This window comes from Notamacropus eugenii, chromosome X (genome assembly GCF_028372415.1).
Source record: "Notamacropus eugenii isolate mMacEug1 chromosome X, mMacEug1.pri_v2, whole genome shotgun sequence".
Taxonomy (NCBI): domain Eukaryota; kingdom Metazoa; phylum Chordata; class Mammalia; order Diprotodontia; family Macropodidae; genus Notamacropus; species Notamacropus eugenii.
In genome coordinates, this window is record NC_092879.1 from 33,703,414 (window position 1) to 33,730,446 (window position 27,033).

The window sequence follows — 27,033 nt, forward strand, 5'->3', positions numbered from 1 at the left end:
CAAATTAAAGATAGAATACAACATAGATAATCATGTTAATTTGAGGTTTTTAAGTTGATATGCCATACAAGGTGGATCCATTTCTCTTTGTTTGACACGTTGCGGCAAACCAATAAAGGGAGTGGGGAGGACTTTAGAGAGTCTTGTCATTTTCCCTTCCAGAATATAAAAGGGGAAGGGGAAGACTTCTATTGTCAGTCCTTTGAGGGTGACATGGTCCCTGAAGGAGTCCTGGCATGGTCCAGAAGGAGCTGCCATTTTTTCTTCTTTTTTGTTCCATTTTGGCTTTGCTTCACTGGAATGTAGCCAATGCCATTTTGTGAATCCTCTGTCACACTTTTAAATGAGTACAAAAAAAACAGAAAATTTTCCCCGTAAGCACTGTTATTAGGATTAAGAGTATTGATCATATCTTGTTTATATGTACATAGAAAATACATGCTGTAGCAAAGTGGCATAATGGAAAAAGCAATGAGTCCTGATTTCAAAGGTTTGCAGGAGATTACTGGTCTTACCTAATATTTAGTAGCAAATACTTTCTAAATGAGTCATTTATTAACTTTGCAGCCACACTGGAAAGATTAAAGACTGCTTAGACACAAATTTTTTATATATGAATCTAAACCTATTGAGATGAAATATTGTAGTTCACATGTTTATGGACTCCATGAAAATATTCAGGAACACAGTTACTGGGGAAAATGGGGCCACTCACGAAAAAGTTAGTAAGTAATAGCCAGTCATCACTATAGCAGACTCCAGGCTCACTATTAATCCTACAAGAGTGAATGCTAATAATGAGAAGAAACTACCAAAAACTTGTAGGAACTTTCTCCCCTTCCTTATATTTAGGAGAAACCCAATTTCTCCCATAGGCTATGGAATTCCTTAAAAATTTCCATACTTTTTTATCTTGCATTTTATGTTCAAGCATTTTAAATGATGGGGGAGACAAGGTGCTACCTGCTGTCCTCCATTCCCAAATCTATGTTTTGGAATCTTTGAGAAACACAATTATTTGATGATATGAAAAAAGGAATTTAAGGCAGAAGTTGGTCTGAAATTCAAAGAAAGTTATTTAGGGAGGAAGCAGAAAGATATAATATTTTAAGCTGGAAAAACATAGAAAACAGAGAGAAGGAGGTTTTTCTTTTTCCTTTTAAGTTTTTTTTAACCACACTTTTTGTAACACTGAATTCAAGGATCAACTATCAGAGTTGCAAATTTTGTCATACATAACAATTTACATGAAACATATTTAATCCTGATACAGGGGTTTCCAAAATTTGGATGTCTCAGAATTATGCAATGGGCCAATAGACAAATATAGAAGGACTGGAAAAGGTTTCCATTAGAGTTCTGCACCTCAAGTTATGTTCCAACTCTGATACCTATTGGGGCTACAAGAGAGACAGCATTGTATGGTGGACGGGGCATTGAGCTTGATGTTCAAAGAACTTGGGTTCAAATAAGCCCTCAGACACTTACTAGTTGGGTGACCCTGAGCAAATGCCTTAACCTCTCTCTGTGACTCAGTTACATTGTCTGCAGAATGGAAGGGCAGGTTGCAATTAGTGGCCTCTATGGTCCCGTTAGTGCTAAATCTCTGATCCTAAGTACTTAGTTTAATCTTTCTGAGGCTACACTATAGCTCATAAAAGATGTGTCAAACATATACCTTGGCAGCCCCATGTACTCTGCAACATTCCCTTGGTGCAGCCCAAAGCAGATTAAAATGTCAGTGGGAAATATTTTTAAACATATCAAATTACAATAAAACATAGATAAAGTGAATACGTAGTTTTCTAAGTCAATATGTGGCCCACAAAGATCCTTATGTTTAGTTTTGTGATCCCTGTTCCTACTTGATTTTGACATCAATGTCTATAAAATGAGCATAAAGAAAAACCCAGTGTTGGGTTAATGAATATAATACACTATATTGATGTGATTTGAACACATCTGTGATCATATATTAATGTGGGTACTCTTTCTACCAGGGCAGATTACACCCCACTTCTGCTTTTTATCCCATACTATTTTTGTCCATCTTTCTGTGAATACTATATATTAGATTTACCCAACATGCTGAAGGCCGTGCACTGCTTTTTGAATATTTCATAGAGACAATGAAGTCTCAGGCTGTTCATATGTTATTACCCTTTACTCTCTATTCATGAGGCACTCACCTCCTTTTCCAGTAAGATAAATAACTCCTGATGTTTTGTCTTCCATGTCATCCGAAAGGCCAGGATGGCCTGTGTCCTACTTCCTTCATCAAGACTTCCCCGACAGTTTTAGGCTACACTGATAATTTTTGTTGTTGTTTTTGAGTCATGCTTGACCCCTCATGACTCCATTTGGGGTTTTCTTGGCAAACACCCTAGACTGGTTTGCCATTTCCTTCTCCAATTCATTTTACAAATGAAGAAACTGAAGAAAACAAAGTGAAGTGACTTGCCCAGGGTCAAACAGCTAGCAAGGGTCTGTGGTTGGATTTTTAACTCAGGTTTTCCTAACTTCTGTTTGTCTCAGTTCCACCTCTGTAAAATGAATTATAAAAGGAAATGACAAACCACTTAAATATCTTACTAAGAAAACCCCAAAATGCAGTCACAAAGAATCAAACATGACTGAAAAATTACTAAATAACAATTTTCCAAATCTAGGCTTGGCACTTTTTCCACTGTACCATTTGGATGAACACTCACTCCCCGCCCTCCCCGTAACAGTAACAAAGTTCTAGAGGGCTTCATGGTTCATTAAGCACTCTGCTCACAGCTAAGCCATAAATTAGACCATAGAAATGTAATTATTCCTACTTTTCAGATGAGGAAACTGAGGCTCAGAAAAATGAAATGGACTTGTACAAAATCACAATTGATTTCAGAATGAGAAATTCAACCCAGGTTTCCTACCCTTGAATGCATTGATCTTTCTCTTCCTTGAATTTCTGCCATATTTACCAGTATTAGAACACATTTGAGGTAGAATTTCTTAACCTTTTTTGCAACATGGATCCCTTTCAAAGTGTGTGAAACCTATGGGGCCCTTCTCGTAATAATGTTTTTAAATGCATAAAATAAGATACATAGAATTAGAATCACCTGAAATCTCATCACCAGACTCAGTTATTAATACTCTGTACTTCCTCAACTCACCCTCTGTTGCCTTTCCTCTCTGAGTGAAGGATAGAGGGCAGTGCACTAACCTTCGCCCAAAGCCTTCCTTTATAAAGTGTTCACAGCCTTCGTGGTACCTCCATTTGCTATCAGCTGCTCTGCTTGGCTTGATTCCACAGGACAACATGCCCTGGGTTACCAACACCCTTTTTCAGCTTCCTTTTGTGTGTTATCTTGTGCCATTAGATTGAAAGGTCCTTGAGGGCAAGGACTAACTCTTTCTCTTGTTTGTATCCCTACCACTTAACCCAGTGCCTGGCACATAGTAGTTGATCAATAAATGTTTATTTAATTACTATTGAGATTACCAAGAAAAATAGTTTTGTTGTAATACTCTCTCTCTCTCTCTCTATGTGTGTGTGTGTGTGTGTGTGTGTGTGTGTGTGTGTGTGCATACATACACACATATTTAAAGCAAGTTCCCCCAGATCCAAGATTAAAAACCTCTGGTGGATCTACTTAGCTCTTAAGCTGCTTTACTTACTGTTTCTTGTATATAGAAATCAATCTTGCCTCCCTAGTTAGATTTTCATCTTTCCCAAAGTTGCTGTGAGCTAGTAAAAAATGCAGTGATTTTTTTCAAGTCTGAAAGAATCTGAGCTCAATTCCACTTCTACCTCTTACTACCTTTGTGACCCTTGGATAAGTCATTCAACCTCCCTCAAGTTCATATCCTCCTCTGGAAATTAAAAGGGTTTGATTAACCTAAAACAATTCCAAAGGACTCATGATGGAAAATGCCATCCATATCCAGAGAAAGAACTATGGAGTCTGAATGTGGGTTCCTCTCATTAGTTCTAATTCTTCTGTACAATATGACTAATGTGAAAATATATTTAATAGGAATGTATAGGTAGAGCCTATATCAGATTTCATGCCATCTTGGGAAAGGGGGAAGAGAGAGAAAAGGAGAAAATTTAAAGCTTATGGAAGTGAATGTTGAAAACTAAAAATAAATAAACTTTAAAAAAAGAAAACAGGGGGGTTTGATTATCTGGGATCCTAAGTTTAGAGCTGGAAGGGACCTTAGACATTAGCTAGTCTGACACCCTCCTTTTTTATAGATGAGGAAGGTAGGGCTTTATGATACTAAAGTACAGGCCTACTTGTGTCACACATGGCCCCTCTCATCACTCACTAAACCTTTCTTTCTTCCAGGATCAAATCTAAAATCAAACATAAAGCCTGGAGGCAGCTAGGTGGTGCAGTGGGTAGAGCACCAGTGCAGGAATCAGAAGGACCTGAGTTCAGATCTCACCTCAGACACTTGACAACTCCTTAGCTGTGTTACTTTGGTCAAGTCACTTAACCCCAATTGCCTTAACCTGATCATCTCCAGTCATCCTGATGAATATCTGGTCGCTGGATTCAGATGACTCTGGAGGAGAAGTTAGACTGGTGACCTGCACAGCCCTCACTCGCTCAGAACAAAGTCAAGTGCAAGTCATGTCATCATTTCTGTGATGGCATGATCTTTTTCAGCAATGAAGGACGAACACACACATCTGTCTAGTCATCTTACCAGTTACTCCCAGAAGTGTGCTGGGGCCAGCTCAAACCAACTCCTCAGTGCAAATTGTTAAATTTTCGCTGTGAGAATTTAGACCTCAGAAATAAACAAATACTACCAAATTGGGGTTGATTTTCTTTTTATTTTGATAATTATTAGATTTAAGAAAGTTTAATGTTATTAATGTCAATTAAAAGTATATCCTGCCTATACTTTTCCCCTCATATTGCTGGCTGTTAAACATTTACCATCCAAATCTATGTATTGCTTGATCTGACCTCCTTGCTGTTTCTTTCACCAGACATTTCTTGCATTTTCACTGGCATTCCTCCATGACAGGAATTCATTTCCTCCTCATCTCTGCCTCCAGGCTTCCTTCAAGCCTCCACTAAAATCCCACCTTCTGCAAGACTTTCCTTGTCCTCCTTAATTCTGAATTACTACTAATATGTTGTGCATGAGTGTGCATATATGTGTTTATATGTATATATGTGTATATATGCATATACATATTTGTGCATATATAATTTGCATATATGTATATGTATGCGTATTTTGTGTGCATGTGTGTATATATACATACGTATGTATGTATATATAATTTGTACATAGTTGTCTGCATGTTGTATTCCTCCCTTACTCTGTGAGTTCCTTGAGGGTAGGGGCTGTCTTTTTTCTTTATTTGTATCTCTAGCGCTTAGCCCAGTACCTGGCCTGTAGCAGGCCTTAATAAATTTGTCTTGGTTCATTTGTTTTGCTTTGTCCAAGGTCACAAAGGTAGTCGTGGCAGAACTGGGATGTACACTCAAGTCGTCTCTGACTCCAAAGTCATGACTCTCCCCACCCCACCTCCCAAGACCCTCCTAGCTCTGACTGCTTGATCCATCCTGGTACCATAGTACCCATGGGAGTGTGACTCAGCAAATGCTGATTGATAGACCCTGAAAGGGTAAAGACAGGCAAAAGGAAAAGAAATTGAGGTGAGGAAAAAGGGAGCCACTGTGAGAAAATGCAAGGGGGGTGGAAATCCGTCATTCTTCCCTCTTTTCTCCTCTCCTGTCTCGCCCTATTAATTTCATCAGCTCCCATTCAGGCAATGGATGGGGAAGGAAGTCAGAGAGCGGCTCAGTTTTCCCTGCTATCAGTGTTCACAGGAGACCTCCCTGGGTCCTCCCCACCTAGTTACAACGACCCTGGGGCCCAGACATTTTCACGAGTTGTCAACAGTTTGTTAAATTGATCCCAATTAGACCAGAGCTGAATTTCACACTGGCACTCTGGCCTGGGGGGAGAGCAAAACCATGTGGTTGGTAAGGAACCAGCAGCAGAAGCAGCATGCAGGCTCTGTCTCTGAGTACCTCATTACCACGAGCAATGCCCACCTGGCTCCATGGGAAGCATTGTGTTTTGGGAACTCAGGCACCTTTCTGGGAAATTGAAAGGGAAAGGAGGAGACCTGAGAGCCCTCTGGAGAGCTGTCCTAGAGTTTGATGAACCTCTCAGGCAGTAGACTTGTAAAGCTACATAACTGCTAGTATTGAGAAGGGAAGTTTGGTGCATGGAGGTGGAGGATGTCTTTCATGCAACAACAGGTCCTTGTCCTTTCCTTTTTAATGAAGAGGCAGCCCATCAGTCACTTGAATATCTAGTCAGTTCATCTGTTTGAACTGTAGCCACCTCATTTCATTCTCTGTATCCCCACTGTCAATCTTTCAAGGCCATTTGATGTGTGTGTGTGTGTGTGTGTGTGTGTGTGTGTGTGTGTGTGTGTCTGCTGGGGGCTCAAAGTCTGACCATAATGAGGCCTAGGCATCTGATTTTAAAGGACATTAAGGACCAGTTACTTTCAAATGTAGAGATAGCTCTGCTAAATGCATCCCAAGCCTGAGGCAACTATTTCCCAAATGTGATTTGTCTTCCTTTTTCAGGGCAAAGGTTTGGAATTGGCTTAGGGTGACCTAAAACCACTGTGTGCAGGAAACACTAAAGACCACCATATGACAACAGTGTGGAATAATGGAAAAAGAATTGGACCCATTTTAACTCCTGGTTCTGAAGTTTATTATTGAGGTGACCTTGGGTAAGTCTTAATCTTTATTTCTCTGGAATTTCATTGTCTCATCTATGAAATGATGAGTCTTCACTAGACTTCTAGAATCTCTTTGAGTTTTTAATCATTCATCCTGTGATCCCTATATAGCCCACTCTACCTCCCATTGGGGCATCAGTCCCTTCAGAAACCCTGCTCATCAGTGTCCCAGACTTCCTATCTCTTTTTCATTAGAGTTCCTAGCCCTTGTCTACCCCAGGTTCCACATCCTGTCAGCACATAAACCCTACATCTTCTGGTGTGAACAGAACTTAGAATTCCAAGGACACATCTCTCCTATGAGCATCAGTTGAGACACTTTTCTTGTCCTCTCCTCTCCATGCCAGCTGGTTTGGAGCTGTATAATTCTAGATTAAATGGGCTTAAGTGAGTTATTTTATTAAGCCAAGCTTACCTAAAAGCAGGGTTTCTTTGAGAAAACCATTCTAAGCTCCAATCCACTGGCTAACTCTTGAAACACAGCTTATTCCTAAACTGAGGATCTGACTACACACTATGGAAACTCCTTCCTCATTTGCATGAACTTCCATTCAACTGCCCCACAATAAGAACCCAATTTCTCCATCATACAAGTACATTATAGATTATACTAGTACATTACAGTTTGTTTTTGCCAGAACCATCATTTCACTGTGTTGGGTATTTCCAGTGAAGAAACTCTCTCTACCCATGTAGGAGGACAACTGTCATGCAGCACAAACCTTGAAGCACTGTCTGAGGGCACTATGCGGGTCATCCAGCAACTGTGTGTCTGAGATGGATTGTGAACCCAGATTTTCCTGATTCTGAGGCAGCTCACTAACTGTTATTGCCTCTCGAATATAGTTATGGTATTAAATTCTTAATCAGACTTCTAGAATAGCCAACCAAGTATTATGTCCCTTAACTTATCTCACAAGATAATCTTACAAATCTTCCTAAGACAATTCAAACTGGCAAGATAAACTACTGGACACCCAGGTGCTTCCTCAAGCTGAACTGCCAACTATTCAAATTCCACTGCAGAGTGCAACTCCAATGGGCTGAGCACGTTGTCCAAATGTTTGCCTAAAATTTCATTTTACAGAGAACTCACACAAGGCAAGTGCTCATGGAGATCAGAGAAAGTGACACAAGGACATGCTCAAGGTCTCTCTGAAGAACCTTGGAATCAATTGTGAGACATGGGAGATATTGGCACAAAACCATCCAGCATGAAGAAGGTGGTGTAGTCTATGAGCAAAGTAGAATAGGAGTAGCTTAAAAGAAAGATGAGATGTGCAAATTTAGAAACATCTATACTTCAAATGCTTATACAGACTGCTGTCCAAACTATGTTAGAGCCTTCCAAGATCCACCACAACCGGAAACACTTTATCTTGACCCCAATATAGTGATGTCATTTTTGCTTTTTCAAGAACAATTAGCAAAAATGACTACTACCAAGTTTCTTAAAAATTAATCTGCTAATTCAGTCATTGAATTAACAAATATTTTACTTCCTTCCCTTTTACAGCACTGTGTGGAGGACAGCAAAGAAATGAAAGACATATGTCCTGCCCTTTATAGTAGGAGCTAGTTAGGGAAAGAAGACCTACATTTGGATAACAGTTAAGTAACAGAGACACAAGGCAGAATGTCTTTGAAGAGGACTGATATAGACATTCAATTCTAAAAGAAAGGGAAGGTTGATGCAAGCTAGAAAGGTTGGGGAAGGTCTTGTGGTAGAGATGGATCTTGAGTTAGGCCTTGAAGGATGGATAGGATTTGGACAAAGGGGCACATGGAGCATTCCAACTGGTAAAAAGAGAAGAGACAAAAGTTGGGAGTTGAGAAAGGGTGAAAGGTGTGTGTGTTGGGATCATTAAAGGAATTTATCTGGGTGGAGGGGTGGATTTAGATTCATCATCTCTCTGATGTTACGGTCTTCTTAGAAAATGGAGGATGAACACAAAATCAAATTACAAAATTATTTTGTAGAGCTAGAAAAAATAACAACAAAATTCATCTGGAAGAACAAAAGTTCATGAACATCAAGGGAATTAATGAAAAGAAATGCAAGGGAAGGTGGCCTAGCCATATCAGATCTAAAACTGTTAATACAAAGCAGCAATCATCAATAACTGTGTGGTACCAGCTGAGATACAGAGTGGTGGATTAGTGGAAGAGTTAGGTACACAAAACATAGTATTCAATGACTATAGTAATCCAGTGTTTGACAAACCCCACAACTCTAGCTTCTGGGAAAAGAACTCATTATTTGACAAAAACTGCTGGGAAAACGGGAAAATAGTATGGCAGAAAATAAGCATAGACCAACATCTTACACCATATATCAAGATATAGTAAAAATGGGTCCCCAATTTAGACATAAATCTATGTGTGATACCATAAGCAAATTTGAAGAACAAGGAACAGTTTATCTTTCAGATCTATGGATAAAGAAAGAACTTATGACCAAACAAGAGATAGAGAAGATGGTGAAATGCAAAATTTATCATTTTGATGGCATTAAATTTAGAAGTTTTATACAAATAATGCTAATGCAGCCAAGACTAGGAGAGAAGCAGAAAGCTAGGAAAAAGTTTTTAAAATCATGGTCTCTGATAAAGGCTTAATTTCTAAAATATATAGAGAAATAAGTCAAATTTATAAGAATACAAGTCATTCCCCAATTGAAAAAAGGTCAAAGGTTATGAACAGGTAGTTTTCAGATAAAGAAATTAGAGCTATCTACAGTCATATAGAAAAGGCTCTAAATCACCATGAATTGGAGAAATGCAAATTAAAACAACTTTGAGATACCACCTCCTATCTATCAGATTGGCTAATACGATGGGAAGGGAGAATGATAAAAGTTGGAGAAGATATGGGGAAATTGCAACACTAAAGCATTGTTGGTGGAGGTTTGAACTGATCCAGTCATTCTGGAGAGTGAATTTCAACTATGCCCAAAGGGCTATCAACAGTGCATACCTTTGATAAATACCACTGCTAGGTCTATACCCTAAAGAGATCACAAAAAAAGAGAAAAGGACCCACGTCTACAAAAACACTCACAGCAGCTCTTTTTGTGGTGGCAAAGAATTGCATGGTGAGTGGACAACCATAAATTTTGGAATGACTGAATAAGTTGTTCTCTATTAATGTAATGGAATACAATTGTTCTATATGAAATAATGAGGAGAATACCTGGAAAGATTTACATGAACTGATGCTGAGTGAAGTGAGCAGAACTGGGAGAACAATGTACATAGTAACAGCAACACTGTGCAGTGACCAATTTGGTAGACTTAGCTCTTCTCAATAGCACAATGAAAAAAAGATGTTTATATTGATATGCTTAATTTTGTAATCCTCTATGGGAATTTTGTTTTTACACATCAACGCATACTTGCTTTTATGAAAAAGAAACCCAAAAGAATAGATAAACCATTGGTTAATATGAGTAAAAAAGGGGAAAAAAAACAAACCACCAACATTAAAAATGAAAAGGATGTACATACTACTAATGAAGATGAAATCAAAGCAATTATAAGAAAATTTGAATAAAAATTGCAGTTTTGCCTAAAGTAATCTATTTAGCCCATGCCATCTGAATAAAATAACCAGAAAATTATTTTACTGAACTAGAAAAAATGATAATAAAATTCATTTGGAAGAACAAAAGATCAAGAATATCAAAGGAATTAATGAAAAGTGTAAAGGAAGTAGGTTTAGCAGTGCTGGATCTTAAGCTACGCTATGAGGCTGTAATTGTAAGAACTGTCTGCTACCGGCTAAGAAATAGAAAGATAGATAAGTAGAACAGAGAAGACATGCAACACACAGTAGCAAATGATTACAGTAAGATTCCTAGCTGTGTGACCTTGGATAAGTCACTTTGCCCCTGTCTGGCTTAGTTTTCTTCACTGTAAAATGGGAATAATAATAATACCCAGCTGGAAGGGTTGTTGTGAGGATCAAATGGGATGGAAACCTGAAAGTTCTTAGCACAGTATCTGGCACATAGTAGGTACCGTAGAAATGCTTCCCTTTACAGTTTAGGGACCATTCGAAGTAACTGCCCTAAATATGTATGCACCATTATACTTTCTACTTTTAAAACGTAGTTTGACTGTTCCCCCTCTTACTTGCCCCATTTTTGGCAGATAGAATTCAGGTGCTTCACAGTGAGGAGTGTGTGGTTTTTTGTTGGGGGGAACAAGATGGACAGATCTAAAGCTGATGATAAATCTCAAGCCTTTCAAGGGAAGATTCATGGGAATAAATGGGGAGGGAAATAGTCAAAACCAGGAAAAAATATACACAGTGACCACAGTGATAGAAGAAGGAAGAAGAAAAGAAAGAGCTATATAATTATGAGCAAGCTTAACCCTAGTGAAGGGATGAGAAAATGCATTTACCTGTCTTCTTTCCTAAAGCCACAAACTATGAGTGTGGAACACTGAAATACCTGACACCCAGTAGGTGCTGGATAAAACCTTACCCCCTTCCAATTACCTGTTAGACTCAGATATTAAGTGTGATAAACAAATATTTTTATGCAATTCGTTTTCTTCATTGTTACAAGGGATAGCATCCTGAGTTGAAATATGACCACCTCTTTTGTTTTCTGAGACCAATACGAAATTTTGGTTTATGCCCAATTTCTGCCAGACTGCTTTCCAGTTGTCCCAAAAATTTCTACCAAATAACGAATTCTGATCCTAAAAGCTTCTTTACATTTGTCAAACACAATTCACTCAGAAATAAGGGTAGTGAATGAACAAAAATTATCGATAAAAAGTTTAAAATCACAGGAAAAAAACCACAGAGCTGTTATAAAAAAAATACAGTGTGAGGCCCTAGGCAGAACTCAGGAGTAGGGTGACCTCTGAGCTCAGCAGCACAGTAGAATGAGAGAGAACATCAGTCCTCTGGCATAAGGCTTCTGTCTCTGGGCAGAGTCCAGCACAGGAGCAGCCCTGAGTGCCTTGAAGAAAGGGCCTCTTCTTGACCACACTCAGAACCAGGAAAGGCCTGCTCATGATGTTCCATAGTGCTGGTTTGAAGTTTGACCTGAGCACAGCCGCATTCCTCCTCTACTGAGGCTGCTGAGAAAAGCAAACCAACCCCACCCACTCACCAGAATACTGTAAGGAAATACCTTGAAGGCAGAGAGGCCCAACAGGTAAACCCAAGGAAGAAGAAGGCGAGTGATGTTGTTGTAAGTGAAGTGTTAGGGGGGAAAATGTCTTGGTCCAAAGGATTATAACAATACTTGGAAGAAATGAAAGAAGAGGTGCATAATGAAATCCATAGAGAGGATAGAAGCCAAGGAGAACTGATAACTTAGGCAAGAGCTGGATTCCCTGGAAATCACAATGCATCAAACAGAAAGCAATGACTAAATAGGATAAGAAACTTATTAATTGAAGGAACTAATTAGAAATAAATCACACGCAAAACTAAATGAATAGTAAAAAGAAACACAAAGAAATAATAAGAAAATGTAAGAAACAACATGAAAAACAAGTGATCCAGAAACTGGCCAAGGAAAGATAATCTAAGAAATATCAGACCACCTAAAGACTAAGATCAAAAAAGTCTTGACACCCAAGTAGACATTTTGAAATGGAAATATTAGAGCCAAGAGAAACATGGAAAGGTCCACATATTTGTTTAATTGAAAGGGCATTATGTGAGGAGGAATTGTTTACATGCTGAAGAAGGAATGGGAATACTAACATCTTTAATGGTCACAAGAAGGGAAAATAAGACAGAGGACCTTTGGATAGTTGTCTTCTGTTTTGATTGTGTCAGGGGTAAAAATAGGAGAAAAAGGGGACACTATACTTGGAAGGAAAGGAAAAGGAAATCACCATCATGTATACAATGGAGGAATAAGATGAAAAGTAATTAACTATGGAAGAAAGGGTGGGAGAAATGTGTATACCAGAAACTTTACTTCACTTTCATCTGAAATCGATAAAGGGAGTTAAACACAATTACACCCCACCCCCAAACACAACACACACACACACACACACACACACACACACACACACACACACACACATACACAGAGAGAGAGAGAGATCTCAGTATAGAAATACAATACACTGAAAAGGAAAATAGTAAGTGACAAGAGAAGACCAGAGAGTAACTTTAAGAGAGGGGGCAGGATAGGTAAGAGAATAATCAAAAGCAAAATAAACTGAAATGCTGGAGAGAGGAACATGAAGGGGGGATTAAAAAGAACAGTAAGAACCTGGGATCATGGGTGAGACAAGAAGAAAAGACTGGCAGGAGGGTCAAAGCAGCAGTTTAATTTATAGATCACAATTGTCAGGAACAATCAGTATCAATACTTAATTGCTCAAGGGTAGGTAGAACTAATATAATAAAAATGACAACACTAACATAATTATTCCAAGTTGTCCCAATACAACTCCCACAAGAATACATTGTAGAGCTAGAAAAATAACTTAACCATCACTCTGGAGGTACAAAGCAGTCACAAATATGAAGCATAATAATGGAAAAATGGGAAGTGAGGAGGCCTATCTCTCCTGGATCTCAAACCTTATTACAAATCGGTAATCATAAAACAGTTTGATATTGGTTTAAAAAATGTCTATCAGCAGAAAAGTTTAGTTACAGAGCTTACAGAAACAAATTGTCTGATAAACCCAAAGGTCCCAGGTTGTGGGAGGAAGGACTCATTAGTTGACAAACACTTCTGGAAAAATTAGAAAGTAACCTGACAGAACTGAGCTGTAGACCAACATTCACTGCCTCCACCAAGGAGAGCTTCAAATGGATGCAGGACTCAGATGTACAAGGTCAAAGTATAAACAAATTAGAGGAGAAAGGAACAAGGTACCGTTGGGATCCACAGAAAGAGTTTATGATGACAAAATGAGAAACCTCTTATGAAGAAAGAGGAAACCTGCAGCTAACGTCCAGACAGAAAGGTGGTGAACTTAAAGGGTAAAAAGGGGCCTACGTTTTTAGACATGGCTAATGGGGGAACTTTTTTTCTTTTCCAGAAAATGTGCTTATGTGTTGAGGGATATGCTTTTCATTTTGAAAATTTACTCAACTGGGGAGTGGGAAGCGCGAGTATTGGGAAGGACAGATGGATTTAAAGTACTGGTTATTCGAAAAGTAAAATTAATTAAAATTGAAAAATTATGAAATGAAGAAGTAGTTAGGTCATCTGATTTTTTCAAAGAGGAGAATATCAAATGGCTCCTATCAAAAATGCAAAAGAAACACTCACAATAATTCCGAAGAAAATTTAAAAACTATTTTGTGCAGTCGTTTACTAACATAACTAGTTAGAGGAAATGGATGCAAAATTACAAAAATATAAAATACCCAGATGAAGAAAAGAGAATTAGATTGCTTAAATAACTCAGTATCAGAAAAAGAAATTTAGCAAGACATAAACCAATTCCCAAAGAAAAAAAACTAACACAGAAATGCAATGTGATTTCAAAATTTGCTAACGTCCCCCCACAAAAAACAGTATGAGCCACGGAGCAGGTTTCAGCGTCATGACCCCCATGCTCCCCATTTGAAGATGGAGAACCTGAGGTGGGGGAGGGGACGGCCCCGCCAGGAAGCTGACTTTCGAAGTCAGAGAGGCGCTTCCGCCCCACCAGATGGCCAGACCGTTACACGCCCTTCCCCCACTGGCCTCAGTCCCCGCCCCTCCCCCAGCAGCGCCAGATGATTGGCTGATGCCCTTTACAGCCTCGCTCCCCTGCCCATAAGAGGAGCCTCCAACGGCTCTCCTTCCTCTTCCCAGTCACATTCCTGGAAAGAGCCACGCTCTGGGAGCTTGTCTGCAGTGGGCCTCAGCCTCCAGTCTCATTGCCCTGAGAGCACGAGCGTTCCAGTCAGAGCCGAGAAGGGGCAGCCTCCTTCTAGCCAGTCGGGGGTAGTCCCGAGACCTCAGGAGGTGCGAGGCGGCCCGCCTCCCGTCCGGCCAGCCTCCCGTCCTGCCCTCCTGCCGTGAGGCCCTCCTGCTGAAGCTGCGCCACCAGCCCCAGTGCTCGAGGCCCGCACCTGCGAGTCAGGATGGCGCTTTCCGCATCCGAGAGGGAGACAGCCCAGGAGCTCCCACAAGAGGAGCCGGCGCTGATCTTCCGTGGCCCCACCATGCGCCTGGGCCACTGTATCAAAGTGATGGTGGAAGACAAGGAAGTGAAATACCTGGTACGGTACCCACATGGGACCTGGGACAGCCCAGCGACTGGGACCCGCCCCCGCTGTGCCAAGTCCCGGAAGGCCCACCGTTACTGTGGCCCGGGCTCAGCCCAGGAGCCTGAGTCAGTAGCGCCTAGTGCCAAGGCCAAGCGCAGCACCAGCACAACAGGCCCGAGCACCAGGACCAGCACCAGGACCAGCACCAGCCAAGCAGGCCCCAGCACCAGCACCAGGACCATCACCAGGCAAGCAGGCCCCAGCACCAGCACCAGCACCAGGACCATCACCAGCCAAGCAGGCACCAGCACCAGCACCAGCACCAGCACCAGTACCAGCACCAGCCAAGCAGGCACCAGCACCAGGACCAGCACCAGCACCAGCACCAGCCAAGCAGGCCCCAGCACCAGCCAAGCAGTCCCCAGCACCAGCACCGGCCCAGCAGGCCCCAGCACCAGCACTAGCACCAACCAAGCAGGCCCCAGCACCAGCCAAGCAGGCCCCAGCACCAGCACCAGCACCGGCCCAGCAGGCCCCAGCACCAGCACCAGCACCAGCACCGGCCAAGCAGGCCCCAGCACCAGCACCAACCCCGGCCAAGCAGGCCCCAGCACCAGCACCAGCACCGGCCAAGCAGGCCCCAGCACCAGCACCAGCACCGGCCAAGCAGGCCCCAGCACCAGCACCAGCACCAACCAAGCAGGCCCCAGCACTAGCACCAGCACCAGCCCAGCAGGCCCCAGCACCAGCACCAGTACCAGCACCAGCAGCAGCAGCAGCAGCAGCAGCACCAGCACCAGTAGCAGCTCCCTAGGGGGCGCCATGGCTCATGAGGCCCCCTGTGGGAGAAACCAGAGCAGCGCGCCCATTCCTCAGGGAGTCGGGGGAGCCAGCACCAGTGGCCCACTATCCTCTGCTCCCGAAGAAGCCCCACAAGAGCCGCTCGCCTGCTGGGAGTACGAGTGGATCCCCCAGAAAAGGGTGCTCCGCTACTCTCGGGACCAGTTGAACCAGGATAGGAACAAAGCTATCCGCTTGTCCGCTGCCAGGAAAGAGCAGGAACAGGCTGCCCTCAAGGGCAGACGCTCCCGCACCTGTCGTGGTCACGGCCACCACGACCCAGGTGAAGGGAGCACCTCTGGAATGATGCCACCACCACCCCCCAAGCGAAGCTGCTCTGAAAAGGTACAAGGAGAGTCCGGATCACGGGGAGCGAGCTGCCAAGCTGTTGCTGAGGATCCCCAACAGGATGCCACCCCAGGCAGACGTGAAGTCCAGGTTGACCTGCCCATGTCCCTGAGGCCCCTGCTCGTGCTAGACTGGGACATGGTGACCCTCAGGAAGATGCTCTGCAACCTGCCAGCCAAGGTCAGCGCAGATGCCATCTTCTATGAATATGCCACCTTCCCTCGGAAGCACTGCACTAGAGATCAAAGCTGCGCTGTCTGGGGCCTGGTGGCTGTGCTCAAGGAATACTTTAATGTACTCCTAAGCCCCCAGCTGCTTTATGATTTCGAGAGGCCACAGTATGATGAACTGGTGGTCAGCTACCCCTCAAGCCAGATGTGCGAGCTCTATGGAGGTATCCACCTGTTGCGCCTCTTTGAGCATCTGGGCCCAATGCTCACCTGCACTACTCTGGATGACAGCAGCATGAATGTGCTGCTGAGCCATTTGCAAAATTTCCTAGATTATCTGGCCCACAACTCTTCTCTGCTGTTTTTTGAAACCAGCGACTACAAGCCTGCCTCTGAGGACCATCTGAAAGTAGTTGCATAAAGGCATGTTGGTTTGGGCTCCTGCTGCATGAGCATTTCCTGGTGCCAGTAGACTGGCTGTATCAGCCCATACCTTGCCAAAATGATCTGTTCCTGTAATGTGCTTTGGGGGGTTGATGTTTGTTTCTTTAATGTTTTCCTTAACTTCTTCCATGGAGGAAGCCTCTTCTCTTCTTGCAGAACAGTCACTAGTGCTTGCAGCAATGGACATAGAGACTGGAATGCTGAGTGGGACTCTTCCCGCCTGCCTGGAAGACCACATGGCATGCCGGGGACTTTGCATTTGGCTCCAGCACTTAGGACCTGTGGGACTGCTCAGAGACAGAAGACCTTGAGGGAAGACTGTCAGTGCCAACGACACTGCCACTTTAACAGGGTAGTCCGGGATAACCAGATAAATGGTTACCTGTTCCTTCTTGCAACATGACCACCCACGTGCTTTGTCCCTCTGTGTCCATTATTGAACTGTTCTGCTGTTTGCTGTGTGGACTCCAATGTGTAATTGAGTGATAAGACAAAAAACACCATCTGCATTGAGGCAAAGTTCCTCCTTCAGAGGACTTTTACAAGTGTCCCAAAATATACTGATTTTCCTGCCCAAAAAAGGTATACATATTTTGATGGTTCTGTGCTTTTAAATCTCAGCACTTAGGACCTATGTGAATGTTGAGTGTCCAAAAACCTTGATTGATGACTGTTGGTGCCAAGAATGTCATCACATTAATGGGAGGGCATAGGGGGTGAGAGTGTTGGATTATCTGGTACGTTGGATGTCTTCTGCCTGCTTATCTCTGTGCCCCAATTGATTCCAATACACATTTACATGATAAGAAAATATTTTCTATACTGACAGATGTCTAAGTTCCTTCTTCAGATGATGAAAATGTTCAGATGCTGAAAATACATTGAGTTTTTTCAAAATAAAAAAAATGTGTGTGTTTATTGTTCTGTGAGTGCCAATAGACCCCAGAGATACACCCAGCTATGAAATCAAGTAAGAGTGAGTTTTGCCTTTGCCCTGGTGTTGATACACTCTGACCCCGTAAGATTTGGGCCTAGTTCATCTGGGGATTTCCTCTTAGGAATGTGGGGAGGTCTCCCCAAGTGTCTGTAAGGGCCACTCAACCTTGTTCTAAAGCTTCTAGTTATTACCTGCAGTGGCCCCGCAGGGGGTCTAACATCCTGTCCCATGCGCACTCCCTCCAACTTTTGTGGGCCCAAGAAAAAGGGGGTGCTACCGGATATTTGCAAGGACATTATATAGAATCAGGGACCCTGGAGGCCATCTAGCCTTGGTGCAGCAGGTAGAGACCCTGAGGCAGAGAAAGCCGCATTGCTCTTGGCCATAACCCTGGGTTGGAGGCCTCCCCTACCTCGTCTTCCTACACAGAGATCCTGGAAGCATGCATGCACTGATCTCCAGCGTGAGATGCTCACTCACATCCCCCTACTTTCTCTAGGAGCAACGGCCCCTAATGAGGTGGGCCAGTGTTGTGTTTCAGCAGTTCTCCCCTAAGCCTGTGTGCCCTGACCAGCTCTGTCAGGCCTACAGTCCTGTGTGGTTGGCCCAGCAATGGGTCATTCTGGTAGCTCTCAAGACTGTCTGACTTGTCCCTCTTAGGCAGAGGTCCTTAGTTCTGACTTCTAACTAGCTTTGGTCTCTATTCACCTCTTCCCTGACTCAGGGCGCAGGTTTCTACCCCCAAGGTTAACACTTTCCCACTCTGGCTTTTTGGAAGGTTGGGGGAAAACTCAGTCTTTTACATTTGCCTTTCCAACTCCCGCCCCTCACTCCTGCAGCTGCTACACACACACACACACACACACACACACACACACACACACACACACACACACAAACACACACACATTACTCATATACCTACAGACTACACTGGCAGCAGGTCATACAAATTGCCCTCAGTCCTCAAGACAGTAGTAGGAAGAGGAGAAGTAGGAGGAGGAGGAGGAGGAGGAGGAGTACTAGGGCAACCAGGTGGTCCTATGGATGGAGGGTCAGGACTGTAATATGGAAGATTCATCTCCCTGGGTTTAAATTCCAACCTTGGACATTTACTAGCTGTGGGACCCTGGGCAAGGCACTTAATATCTGTCTCAACTTCCCCGGCTGGAAAATGAGCTGCAGACAGAAAGGCAAGCCATTCCAGTGTCTTTGCCAAGAAAACCCTAAATGACTGAACAACCACAAAGTAGTAGTAGTAGTAGTACAAGTAGCAGTAGTAGCTAGCATTTATAAAGCACTGAACAAGTACAAAGCAGTAATAGTAGTGACAGCTAACATTTATAAAGCACTGACAGTACTGATAAGTACTTTATCATCAGTATATCATTTGATCCTCACAACAACCCTGGGAGGGAGGTGCTATTATGATCCCCATTTTATTGATGAGGAAACCAAGGCAGGCAGAGCTTAAGTGACTTTCCCAGGGTCACCACCTAATTAAGTGTCTGAGACCAGATTTGAACTCAGCCCTTGCTGAATCCAGGTCTGGTACTCCATTAGGACCCAGCTGCCAAGGGCACTAGGAACCCTTTGGTGGAGGCTACCCAACAAAAAAGGGAAAGGAAGCTGGCAGTCACTTCCTGCTACAATAGTAAATACCTTTCTCTGTGCTGTTATATTGGAGAAGGGAAGCCCTGCTGACTGGGGGACCTAGGACAGGCAGTATGGAATCATAGAATGGGTTCTGGACCTAGGATGAGGAGGCCTGGGTTCAAATCTCACCTGCTTATTCTGAATTTATATATCCACATCTTGTTAATGTTGTTATGGGAAAAAGATCGCTTTTAGATTGCATGGTAGATTAGTACTGCTGAAATAAATCTACCACAATGTTGAAATTAGAGAGGCAAAAATTTAGGTTTTATTAGGCTTAAGCACAGGTTCAGGAGCTGGAAAAATAATCCTGAGAAACAATTAGGATTCTAAAGAGGCTTTTATAGATGAAAGTATGCCAGTGGCAGAGAAATAAGTCTTTCACATGTTAAAATTTTATGTATTCTTTTAGGATGTAAAAGGTTTTTTTTTTCTTTTTAAAAATTGCTAAGTAGCACAGTGAATAGAGCAGCAACCCTAGGGTAAGGAAGACCTGAGTTCAAAGCTGGCCTCAGACACTTACTAGCTGTGTGACCCTGGGCCAGTCACTTAATCTCATTTCCCTTACCAAAAATAAATAAATAAACAAACAAACAAACAGATAGACAGATAGATTGATGGATAGATAGATAGGCAAATAGTAATAGGAAATGAAAGATGAATATTTCCCATCACATTTCCCCCATTTTCACGGACATGTTCACATTTGACTCTGGGCATATACTTCTGCAGGTAAACAGAAGACCAGAAAATATTAAACAAGAGTCATATCATGATCATCCATATTAAATAATGCAAGGTCTCCTTGTTCATCTTGTTCCTGGTACCTCACTCCAAATGTACATTTCATCAGTTTAGGATTATTGTCTAAGCAGCACTACATCGCCATCTAGTGCTTGGAAACTTTATCCCTTAGCAATTCTGGAATAGACCTCATCACCAGGGCAGGACCAGGGGCTCTTCCTAGTAGATCTGCCTCCCTGGTTCTAACTCACTTGGCAGAGGTTGCCAAGGTAAGGTTGCTCAGATATGCTAGTGATTAGACTTAGGACCATTTAGTAAGGCCTAATATAGCTTCAGAGATTTGGTTTTCCACTAATTAGTTGATGTGGTGAAATCCAGTTTAAATATTATGGTACTAACCTTATTAACAACAAAACTACATGAAGAACATTACATTAGCAATAGCCCTGTGAGCTGTGTGTTATAGAAGAGAATAGAAGACTTCTGATTATTCGTGAAGAATGTTCTTCACCTGAGTAGATACTTTGAATCTTCAACATTGGAGTCAAGAGAAAAATGGAGAAATATATGCTTTGAGCATATGGAAGGGATAACTGATGAAGTATTTATATTCAAATGGTGACAAAAATACACATCTTCTCAGTACTCTATTGTATTCATTGGTCTCAGAGGAGACAAAAAGAACTTGAAGTTAGTGTTGTGTATTCTGATTATATTAAGAGAAAAAAGATAAAGAAAAGGGAAAGGAATAAGTAGCCTGAATAGGAAAGAGGGAAAAGAAAGAAGGAGATAACTATTTCAACTAATCCGGGAGTGAGAAGACTAAACAAATACAAAGAAAGTAGACTACCATCACTTTTTCTTCTGAAATAAACAGGGCTTAAATACATATGTGCATGTACAAAACATGCATGCAAGCTGAATTTGGTGTGCATATACATGAAAGTGGAGCTGCTCTCATGCCTGTCTCTGCTGCCCCAAATCCAGCCTTTGCCATCACTTAGAAGGAGTTTCACATATGGGCTTCAGCAACTTTTCCTTGATAATGGCTAGCCCATGTGGAAGCCACAGGAAAGGAGAACATCGAGCACTTCTCCAAGAACACCCTGTTCATCCTCTACAAAGTGGGAGAGATACTCCATTGGAAAGATCCAAACAATTACTTAGGAGAAATACACTTAAAGTCATCTGAAATGGCAAAACAGTTTAAATACAAAATACCGTAAGCCTCTTGGACTCTGATTATCTCAAAACCAAACATGAGGAGGTGCTTTTTTTCAGATAATTAACAATTATTCCAGTGTTCCTGTATCAATTCTCTACTATTGCTAGAGTAGAAAGGAGGTTTCTGATAGAGTTATAGGAATATGAACAGAAGAGACCAGCTGAGATAATAGAGCAACAGGAAGAAGGACAGGCAAGCTCGACCCCATGAAAGAACCACAAACATATAGAAAATGTGCCAGCCTGAGTACTGAGTGTGAAATACAAGAACAACTTCAGATTGAGTCACTCTCCAGCTCAGGGCAGGGTAGGTCAGCTGTGACTGAGTGGTCTGGGGACAACGAAGACAGACTCTGGCCCTTATTAAGCTTTGTGGAATTTTCTATCATTCAGGCTCCATGACAGCGTGTAGATAATTGTGCACTAGGGTGAGAAGGGATACTGTTCAGGCCTACATAGAGGCCTTGTCCTTGTTCAGATGGGAGTATCATGGTCCCACTAAAGACTGTGCTCCTCGCTACTCAGGGCTAGGTCATAGACCCAGTGAGAGACGGAGACAGGGACCTGTTCTTAATTAGAAGGGGCAGACTAAGGTAAAGAGTCTTCTTGGACCCTAAACTGGGAGACTTTGACCCCAGAAGCAGATCAGGCTCAGAGATCCACTGCCCAATCATTCTTGGAGACTGTCGTTGAATAATCAAAATAAGAAAACCATAGCTAAGGGGATCCTAAAGTTCTGTCATCATGAATCTGTAGATCTTTCCAGCTACTTCATAGTGGCTTGAGTCCAGAGGGAGTTGAATTAGATTGAAACCTGAAACCAAGAGCACTAATCTCAGAGGTCAGACCCACAGTGCATGATTCAGAATCACTCAGATCAGACAGACATTTGAGGAAAAGGAAAGTTTTCAGGTGCTGTTTCTGATATGCTGGAATAACGTACCACTCAATACCCTAAGGAAGCAGCAGCACGATGCAAGAGGACACAAACATGCTCCAGACATTTTCTCCACAAGTCCAGAAATCCAAGCACTAGTAAAAAGTTCAAAATCCAGAAGGAGGGCCTGAAGAATGAGGAAACAAAAGAATCCTATCACAAAGGGGCATTAGAATGACAGGGATGCTCAAGCAGCAAACTCAGAATACGTGAATGACTTCAAAACCTCTATAGACAAAGCCTCAAAATAAAATAGATTTTGGGCAGAAATTTTGTCAAACTTTGTTGTTGTTTAGACATTTTTCAGACATGTCTGACGTTTTGGACCTCTTGTGTGGTTTTCCTGGCAAAGGTAGTGGAGGGGTGTGCCATTTCCTTCTCCAGCTCATTTTACAGATGAGGAAACAAATGAAAACATGGTTTAGTGGTTTGCCAAGGGTCACACAGCTAGTAGCCTATACACTGCACCACCTGTAAAAATTAGGATGATCTAAATAAGAAGATAATGGTCCTAAGAGACAAGAAAATACACTAATACAAAAGCAAAAATAAACTGAAAAATAAACAGAAGAAAATGTAAGGTATCTCATAGCGAAAACAACTGACTTGGAAAACGGATCAAAGAGACATCTTATAAGAACAAATAGATTATCTAAGAACCATGACCATGGATAGAGTCACACATTATATTTCAAGAAATCGTATATCTGATCAGACATGTTACAATCAGGACGCAATTTAGAAATGAGAATAATCCACCAACCACCTTCTGAAAGACACCCCAAAATAAAACTCCTAGAACACATTCACCCATATCCCAAGCTTCTTAGTTAAATAAAAAATACTACAAGGAGCAAGAAAAAAAATGAAATTCCAAGTAGCCAATCAACATTAACCAAATTTAATGGCCACTATTATAAAAGTGGAGAATGTAGAGTATTATAACATAGGAGGCAAGAAAATAGGCTTAAAACCAAGAATACCTCACCCAGCAAAACCACATGTAAAGATAAAGTATGACACTGATGATTGATTATTCATTGGTTAGTAGTTAAAAGTTTTGTTATTCATATCAATAGCCACTGTACCCACTTTCTAAAGTCTTAGATTTGGAAAAATTTGCAGAGGCCTTGGTAGTATGATACTTCATAGGAGATTATGTATGTAACTTTAAGTAGTATAATATTTGATGGGAGAGTATACTTATCACTATGAGTGAATCTGCCACTTGAAGGAGATACAGAACATGAATGAATGAAGGGTGATTCAACTTGGTCATGGAATGCTTTTCCTAGCATTGGGTTTCTGTAGTACAGAGCATGGGAACTGGGGACTTTCTAAGGATATTGGCTACCTCTGTGCCCCTGTTACCACGAGGTCTGGAAGATCACTTTGCAAGTCAGAGTAATTATGGACCAATCACAGTCTAAGTTTAGTTGGCACCAGTTGACATTATGTAATGAGCTTATAAATTCATACTGTATAAATGGGTGATCTAATTGTAGGGGTAGGTCTTTGATCACTGAGGGATCATTTACCTCCATTATTGCTAATTGCTAAGCCTAACAATAGATAGATTATACTATGACCTTTATACCTTGGTTTCCCTTAATTGCAGATTTAGTGTGACAAGGGGAAAAAGAATTATTAATGAAATAGAGGGTTTCCAAGAATTCCTGATGCAAAATACAGGGCTGTATAGAAACTTGAATATACAAAGACTGAAGAACAGACGAGCATATCACGGTAAAAATTAATGAAAAATTATAAGGATCTAAACAAGAATAAACTCTTTACATTTCAATACATATGATGATATGTATCACTTCCCAACCCCCACAGAACTCTATTATTTTAAGAAGTCATAGAGAAAATCTAACAAGTCATAGTCTGGGAGTCATTTTTAAAAATATTTTACCATAAGTCTCTATTGATGTCTTATTTTTTTATATCATCAAAATTATCCCCACTACTCATCCCTATCCCCACCCAGACATCCACCATTATACAGTAAATAGTATTTCTTTAAGATAAAAAAATGAAGAACGAATAAATCATCGTAACTAATTTATACATTGGAAAAATCTAAATATTTGTACAACGTCTAACAGTTATGGATTTCAACCCTTCATAAATGGATATGTTAAGGGTGTCCTCCTACGTGTCTTATTGGTGTTATCCTTGATATTTATGCTTCTGTAACACTCACTTTTAATTTGTGTGTGTAGGAGAGAAATTGTTCTTTCTATTTCTGTGGTTGTAGTTATTGTTCACGTTGCTTTCTTGGCTCTGCTTACTTCCTTCTGCATCAATTCATGTAGATCTTTCCACGCGTCTTTCTGTTCATCACATACATAATGTCTTACAGCACAATTTCATTCCAATACTCTTATGCACCACAATTTGTTTAAACATTTCCCAATCAGTGAACATCTACTTTGTTTCCAATTCTTTGTTATCACAAAAAGTATAATATTGTAATGTATATGGGGGTTTCTTTTGATCAATGGCTTTCTTGGTGTACCCAAGAATATATACCCAGTAATTGAATACCTAGTTCAAGTGGTACGGATATTAATCTCTCAATTTACATAATAATTCACTTGTATTTAGTTGCCCAATGCTTAGTGAACTGCCTATTATATTGTACATGTTTAGGAAATGTTGAATTGACTCACTGACTCAAGTAATCTCATATTTTGTCATCTTAGCAATTGGACCAGCCTTCTGACTTATTTACCTCCATAATTTCTCGCTAATCAACAATCCTCCATATACTCAGATCCACAGTTTTCCAAACCCCACACCTATTTACATCATCCTCTGTTCAATCAACTATGAAACTGCTGAAGACATATAGGATTCTATATGGACCTTTGTTTTTGTCACTGAATGATGTTCATCACCTGGCTCCACTCTACCTTTCTAATTTTCTATCATAGATATTATTCCTCTTCACATACTTTGTGGTCTGAAGATTCTGGTCTTCTCTTTCTTCTCAGATGATACTTTATTTCTCATCTACATTCCTTTGTAAAAGCAATCATTCATACCTAAGAGGCATGCCCTCATCACCTCTGCCTCTTTAGAATGCTTCATTTCCATCGGAGCTCAGATAACTTACTACTTCTTCCTATCTCAAGAGGAATCTGACCATGTGTGTCCCATCACACACTGCACCTTTTCTTCAATCAGATCTCCAGTCTTTTTTGGGAAGACAGTGGCACATTCCACTCCATGATGAATTTTTTTATACTTTGTCATGTTGTACATATCCCAAAGAGTCTTAATCCCTTTAGGGAAATATCTATCACTTAATTAATTACACAGAGAATCTATCATCTTATTTCTTTTTCTTTTGTCCCTCAATCTTCCAACCTCAAAGCTTCAATCAAACATCCTCACCCCTTCCAATACACCCAGTGAAATGCTTTTTCCACAAACAACCAACTTTCCTTCATTCTAAATCTTTTCCTCTCCCACTGCTCCCATCTACTAGCTATAGTTCAAACTTGGTTCCCTCCTCATAGTCTTCCTGACCATGTTCTCTAATCTTGACTCTACCTTTACACATCCCCCTCAGCTCACATGTCTATGAAGGGGAGTGGGAATATTCTTTTCTCCCCAAATCTCTCCCTCAGTAAAGTCTCCTCCATTGAGGTACATGCTTTTCACATCTACCACCCAATCAGAATCTTGGTAGCTGGACAGACCTTAGTCACTCCCCCTTCTTTCTCAATGAATTTCATAAATGGCTCACATTTATCTTTTTCCTTCTCCAACTCCTGGCCTCATAGAAGAGGACTTCATCTTACATATTAATTCTTCCTCAACCACTCTTGACCATTCTGTTCCTGAGCCTACTTGTTTCTCATATCTTACTGTTATGTCCCACTTTAGTCCTACCCAACAATTGTCCATAACCTTGATTTTATTATCTTCCACAAATATACCCGCTCCATCTTCAAAAATTCCAAAATCCTCTTTATCTGTTGTCTTTCTCCTCCCTCTGACACGTCCCTTCCCAAAACTTAGTCTTCATGCCTAATGCGCCTTCCAATTTCTGTACCTCTCAATTTTCTCCCAGTCTCCTCTACATTAGACACTCTTGTTTATTCCTATTTTATTTTCTTCAATTTACTTATTTATTTTTGTTTTCAATATTCACTTCCATAAATCTTTGCCTTTTAAATTTTCTTTGCCTCCCTTCCCTCCCTCCTCCACAAGATGGCCTGTAATTTTATATAGGCTCTACATATACATTTATATTAAACATGTTTTCACACTGTTATAAAGAAGAATCTGAACCAGTGGGAGGAACCATGAGAAAGAAGAAACAAAATAAAACTAAAAAAGAGAGAGAAAATATGCTTAAATATCTTTTCAGATTCCGTAAATCTTTCTCTGGGTGCAGATAGCATTTTCCGTGATGAGTCTCTTGGAGCTGTCTTAGATCCTTGCCCTGGGGAGAAGAACTAAGTCTATCAAAGTTAGTCATCGCACAATGTAGCTGCTACTGTGTACAATATTCTCCTGGTTCTGCTCCTCTCACTCAGCGTCAAGAGTCTTTCCTGGTTTTTCATCATTTCTTATAGCACAATAATATCCCATTACATTCACATACCACAAGTTCAGCCATTCCCCAGCTGATGACCATCCCCTCATTTTTCCAATTCTTGATCACTATGAAAAGAGCTCCTATTTTTGTACATGTGAGTCCTTGTGCTATTTTTATTATCTCTTTTGGATACAACCT

General features: G+C 41.3%; 1 protein-coding gene across 24 annotated transcripts in view; it reads right to left on the reverse strand.

The window, feature by feature from the left end:
• The window catches only part of LOC140516445 (uncharacterized), a 269,830-nt gene that overhangs the window by 85,077 nt on the left and 157,720 nt on the right, over nucleotides 1–27,033 (reverse strand). For 22 of the 24 annotated variants that reach the window (XM_072627426.1, XM_072627411.1, XM_072627413.1 and 19 more), the window contains one exon: nucleotides 13,072–22,404. The exons of the other annotated variants lie outside the window; for them this stretch is intronic. In XM_072627426.1, coding sequence (XP_072483527.1) covers nucleotides 15,070–15,801 — 732 coding nt within the window. In that variant the 5' untranslated portion in view covers nucleotides 15,802–22,404 and the 3' untranslated portion in view covers nucleotides 13,072–15,069. Of the gene's footprint in view, nucleotides 1–13,071; nucleotides 22,405–27,033 lie in introns of those variants that run through there. 24 annotated transcript variants of the gene reach the window in all.